Source organism: Rhipicephalus microplus, chromosome 5 (genome assembly GCF_043290135.1).
Source record: "Rhipicephalus microplus isolate Deutch F79 chromosome 5, USDA_Rmic, whole genome shotgun sequence".
In the NCBI taxonomy this organism is placed as follows: domain Eukaryota; kingdom Metazoa; phylum Arthropoda; class Arachnida; order Ixodida; family Ixodidae; genus Rhipicephalus; species Rhipicephalus microplus.
Genome location: NC_134704.1, coordinates 60,498,640 through 60,504,361, shown reverse-complemented (window position 1 = coordinate 60,504,361; position 5,722 = coordinate 60,498,640). Strand labels below are relative to the sequence as shown.

At 41.5% G+C, this 5,722-nt stretch overlaps 1 protein-coding gene across 1 annotated transcript; it reads left to right on the top strand.

Moving 5' to 3' along the window:
* The first annotated feature begins 232 nt into the window (after positions 1-232).
* Positions 233-3,729, top strand: LOC119174484 (peroxisome assembly protein 10-B-like). Its single transcript, XM_037425402.2, has one exon. The coding sequence runs from the start codon at positions 364-366 to the stop codon at positions 1,165-1,167; it is 804 nt and encodes a 267-aa protein (XP_037281299.2). The 5' UTR covers positions 233-363; the 3' UTR covers positions 1,168-3,729.
* Positions 3,730-5,722: the final 1,993 nt, after the last annotated feature.

Genomic DNA, 5,722 nt, shown 5'->3' with positions numbered 1-5,722 from the left:
TTATTTGAAACCAGACACTTTACGCAAAACTAACAGACAACTGATTTGCGCTAACACACTTTAGACACTTTTATTCAAATTTAGCTACTAAAAACGTTATTTTCAAGTTATATGTGTGCTTCAAAAGTTAAAAAATTGCAAGAATAATTATATTTGTGGTGACAGCTATCATTACGCAGACATTTTTACGTACTGGCTGCTGTTGGCTGAACGACTAGCTGTTGGATTTAGATTCGATGATTGTCGACGCGGAAAATGAAAGTATCCCCATTCTTGTGTACGGCGCCAGAAGTTTTTCCCTTGCTCTTACCTGGGCGAACGCATGCGTGAAGTCGCGTGACAGCTGCCAGAATTTACGTCTAAATGTCTCGATTTAAGCCTGCGCTTCAACCCGAGATTTTACGGGCTCACCAGAAAGACGAACAGCACATCGCGTCGCTGCAGAAAGATGTGTCGGAAGTCGCCCGAGCTGTGCTTGGAATGCGGCGATGGATAAGGTGGCGTTTGGAGGTGGACGCATTCACCAGTTTAGTGTACTACTGCGCGACAACGCTGAGCGGCTACCAAACGCTGGGCGAGGAATACGTGCACATCTTGCAGCTGGGCCGGACCCTCAAGACAGTCCCTACATTCGCTCAGAGGCTCACATTTGTGATCCTGCAGTCATTCGGAGGTAACCTGATCGACAGGGCGTTAAAGCTCGTCAAGAAACGACGCACGGTCGACGGAGAAGCGCTCAACACGCTTGTCACGAGAGCGTTGCAAGTGCACGTGATCCTGTTCTACCTCCTCGGCGGATACTACAGTCCTGCCAAGAGGTTGACCGGAATCAGATACGTGCTCATAAGAAACTGGCTTTCTACACCAGATGTTGCGCGTTACTACAAAGTGCTAGGTTGGCTCTCGCTTGTCGAGTTCGGGGTGTCGCTTCACTCGGCGGTTAGGTCGCTCAAGGCATCTGGGGTTGTCGACGGTGTCCACTCCGAATCGTCATCGAAGTACAACTGTTGCATGTGCGTCGACTTCGCGAAGAATGCATCTGTGATCCCTTGCGGCCACATCTACTGCTGGTACTGCATCACCGGTTGGCTAAGGACTAACAAACAGTGCCCCTTGTGCAGAATGTCGTGTGAACCTCAACAAACAGTTCTGCTACGGAATGTATGATGAACTTTTATGTAGCATACGAAGCGTATACATCTATACAAACATCTTCTTTACCGCTTAGATTAAAGTAAATGATCGATATTATTTCAATGACGTGCACACTCCTAGCTATCCAAGTGCTTTGTGTGTGCCTGGGATAAAGACAGTTCATGCAGGTTCAGCATTTGAACGCCTTTAACAATGCTATAATTTCCTTCCTGATCCTTAAAGAACTGAGTAAAGCTCTTTTCTGTTTGTTTAGTGTGCCTGGCAGTATGGTAAAATAGAAATGATTTCTGAGAGACTGAAAGGTCAGTGCTTGAGAATGTCTAAAATGTCACTGCACCACTAGTGGGACATTCTAGAACACAAGTCCTGTGATGTGGAAGGGCCTTTCTACAAGTAATCACAAGTACTCAAACTACATACGACTGGAAACGACATTTCGATGAATTACAAGACAGAATAAAATGCCACTACTGCATTTCTCTCTGATTCATGGAAAAACTTGGCAATACCCTTGTTTTGTTCCCACCAGGCTGTGCTTTGCTAAAGCCCCTTGTTCTGTCGTGCTGCTGCACCGGCTGTCGGGCAGCAAAGGGCGGGCATGGCTACGTCAAGAAGCCATTCTCTGAGGCAGGCAGTTTGAATTGCGGAAGTAGTACGCAGACCACTAGAATGAGACAAGCACTACATGGTTTCTGGAACTCTATTTAAACAATCCACATTGATTTAATATTTGCCTTTTCCCTTTAAGGCGACCATGCGATTCCTTTCCGTTTGCAAATTGACGCCAGTAGTCACATTGAGTCAGTTAACTCCCAGCCTCTATAACTTTTAAGATTCTGTAGTTAGCCAGTTTTCTTCAAAAATGATTTGATGAAGTGAAATAGCTTTGTTTACTAATATGTTTGTTTATTTAGTTTGCTTAGTGGCAATGTTAGTTACATAGAGGTATTTCCGAACAGCAGAAGAGAGTCTAGGCATTTGACTTTATTTCAGCTTCATCTAATTGCTCCTTGTTCGACACACATTCAGCATTCACTTTGAGCTCTCTCCATTCAGATTTGTTCTATCGTATAGCTATTTTCTTATGTGAAACTCACTGGAGTAATTTAGAAGTTAAGGCAATATGGCGCCAAACTCGAGGGCATGACTTCTATTCCCGGCAGTGGCGGCCACATTTAGATATGGGATAAATTGCAAAGCATCTATGTACCTAGTTTTAAATGCTCTTAAAAAGAACCCTGGGTGATCAGAAATGATGCGGTGTTTTGTTTCTTTATTACAATGTGCCGCTCATAATTGTGTTGTGGTTTTACTCATAAAACCTTTCAATTTCCCTCTTTATGACATTTAGGAATGCCAACTTTTTTCGTTTCATCTTCACAGCACTAAAAGTGTTGCAATTTTAGTTAACAGGTACCTGGCTTTACCCACTGCATTGAAACAGTTACACTCCTGACACATGGGCGAATGTAAAGTACTTTGCAGTAAGTCCATTTCATTGCTTTTAAAGACTTTGCCTAGAGAAGTTGTTTCAATTGATGCACAGCACCAAACCAAGCTCTTTAGGTGGTTTGTGGCCTCCTCAATTTGCTTATATTCCTCAAACGAATTCGAAATAGAAAAAGAAGCATTGCCTCGACAGTTCATTTTTGGGGTTTCATGCATATTTACAACCACCTTAGAGGGTATTACGACTGCACCCAGTGGGCCTTCATTGAAAAGGTAGATTTTTTAGCTGTGCATTTTGTATGTGACGAGAAACGACCTTTTATTTCCAAGAGCATATGCGCGATCTGCTTTATCACATTAGAATTTTGCTGGGTGGAAGGTACTCTTTTGTTTTGTGTCACTGCACATGAACGCCAGTTCAAAAGATGTTCCCACCTCACCACGCAGGCACTCTACAGTTCTTTGACTTTTATAGTGCTCTTTTGGTGGGGTAAAAGATGTGTTGGTATCCAAGCACAATGTTGTCGGTTTGGTTCCTTGACGAGATGCTAAATTTTGATTGAAATGCAGTAAGAATACTCTTGCATACTTGTGTGTTGGTACATGTTAACTAACCCTAGGTCATCAACATTAACACGTATCTATCCACCACTATATAACTTCAAGCCAACATGCTAATTTGGGCATTATATTGTGTGAACGAGTCGGGCATAAAAACACAGTAAAAAATCACTTATGAAAGTTCTGCTACAGCCACCTTGCGTGTAGCCTGATCATAAATACATTTCATTACTCAGTGTCATACAAGAACATGATTTTATGGAAAGTGTCTCGCTTGGACTTAATGCATTGACTTTGACATCTAACTGTCGTTGGGGCTTTGGGTGGGAGCACTCTGTAAAACAAAGGCATTAGAAGAAGTGAGATTATTGTAAAGCCTTGAATTATGGAATGGGCTCAAGACCAAGCAAGACAATTTTATTTTGCAGGTTCTTTATTTTTATTTATTTACAGAATACTGTCAATCCCCCATGGGGATTATTACAGGGGTGAGCATCACTGTCACAACTTTTGATGTTTGAAACGGAAAAAAATCAGAATAATAAAGAACATATAATCACTGAACACAGCAGTACGGCATAGAACAATCATACATAGTTGTGTGAACGATAACCAAGTACAAAGTACTCCAATAGTACAACGACAAAAAAACAGGGGTGGAGAAGAAACGAAGCATAGAAAAAAAAAACACAGATCGGGTATTATTATCAAGGAACCATATAAACAATAAATATATGCAGACAAGTGCTTTGGTATGACAATTGGAAGCAGGAAGGGCTGCGGCTGCATGCAGGAAAGCATGTTCTACTTTCTGTTGTATTTTTTTTTTTTTCATGAGTGTACTGTCATCATTTAGTTGACACTAAATTCCTAAATAACTGTTTAAATACAGTCTGCTGCCTTATGACTTCATGAATTGGTTAACAATTATTTGTAGATACCAGTGCGAATAATTTACTTTAGGTCCATGCATTGAGTGAAATATATTATTTCCCTTTAAAATAATGCCATTCTTAATAGCCCCATTTCTTAAATGCTCGTACAGTTTAGTTCGGGCATGTGTGGACATGGACAAAGTATTGACAATGGGAGTGCTTAGTGATTGTCAGCAATTGGCATCCAGCTACATTCAGTTTCATGCAGCCACATTTCATGCCTTGTAAGTTGCAGCCCTATCACACCAGTGACAAGTCTTTTAAATATTTCTACAATGGAATTCATATGGTCTTACTTTTCAAAATGCATGCATTCCTAGGCATTGTAAAAATTATACTCCTTGGATTCCACCAGAATGACCCAAAAAATGTGCAAGGTGAAATGTGGTGGTGTTTAAAAAGTGGCAGCTATAAGTTCAATAGGTGCCGTCCTTGCGGATGAGAGCCAGCGGTCATATGTCACAGACGCAACATCTGGTTATGGACTCGGTAGGTTTCCACTGATGATGTTGTAATGCCCCTTGGAACCTTTTGCTAGGTTTTCTGCTGCATTACAGCTTTTCATCCTTACATTTCCATCAAACTAGCAGCATGATCAGAGAAGGGGCAGGAAAGTTGTGAAGCAGCCTCTGCTTATCCTGTATCTTCTTAAACGAATGGTCAAGTAAACGAACGGTCAAGTTCAGAAAACATTGTTGCTGTTTCTCTGAAAGGAATGATGAGGTGTGGCATCTTGTGAATTGGTTCACAAGATGTCACATTCAGATGAATGAAGTGGGCTATAGCCTGCAACACCATTTATCACACATAAGCTCAACTGTTATTACAGAGGCAAGAATTAAGTGAACTTGCTAATTAATACTGTCGTCAAAGGAGCCGCATTGTGTGCTTGAAATGATATGTGGTTGGTGTCATAGTCAATCAGTAGTATTTAGCCTTGCAATATCGGAAATCGGTTGGGGTTCGCCATTGCGTGGTACGGGGCTAAAGGGAACAAGGTTGTGCCCTTCAATTCTTGTCAAGGTAATCAATTTCAGTGGTGAATAGATGTAAAAATATTCATCCGTGGAAGCTTTGGCGCACATTGATATGTGTAATTCAGCCAAAATTTGCCCGCTCTTGGACATCTCGTGGCCACAGTGATACACTGGTTCATTTAAGCTCATTAATCAACAATATTTACACGAAACTAGAAACTCAGCTGATGAGGTTTTCGTCTTCCACAGGTGTGATAGACCATCAAACTGAAGGGGCGGGACGCTTTGCCTCATATATATTGTTGCTGTGCCAGAAAGCTTACTCTTGCACTAGACGTAGTAATGTCGTAGAGACATTAGAACTGTAGCAGCACCCCTTCTGTTTCGAGAAAGTGACTATAGGCAAAGCTCGACTGGCAGCATCAAAATAGGGCTTCCTGAGTGGCAGGTGGATTGATGTTTGTGTCTGACCATTTATTCTGAACCATATACTTGGGTAGCCACGTGAGAAAAGAAAAACAACCATGCCTTATTTTTATTCTGCATCAACTTGTACAGGATAAGTTAGTAAGTTTATATCTCTGCTCCATGAAAAAAAGGAAAGAAAAAAGTCACGGTGAGGAAGCATTTTCAGTGAGGAAACGT

Excerpts from the sequence above, each read along its gene's own strand:
- LOC119174484 (XM_037425402.2), top strand. The coding sequence starts at position 364 with ATGTCTCGATTTAAGCCTGCGCTTCAACCCGAGATTTTACGGGCTCAC.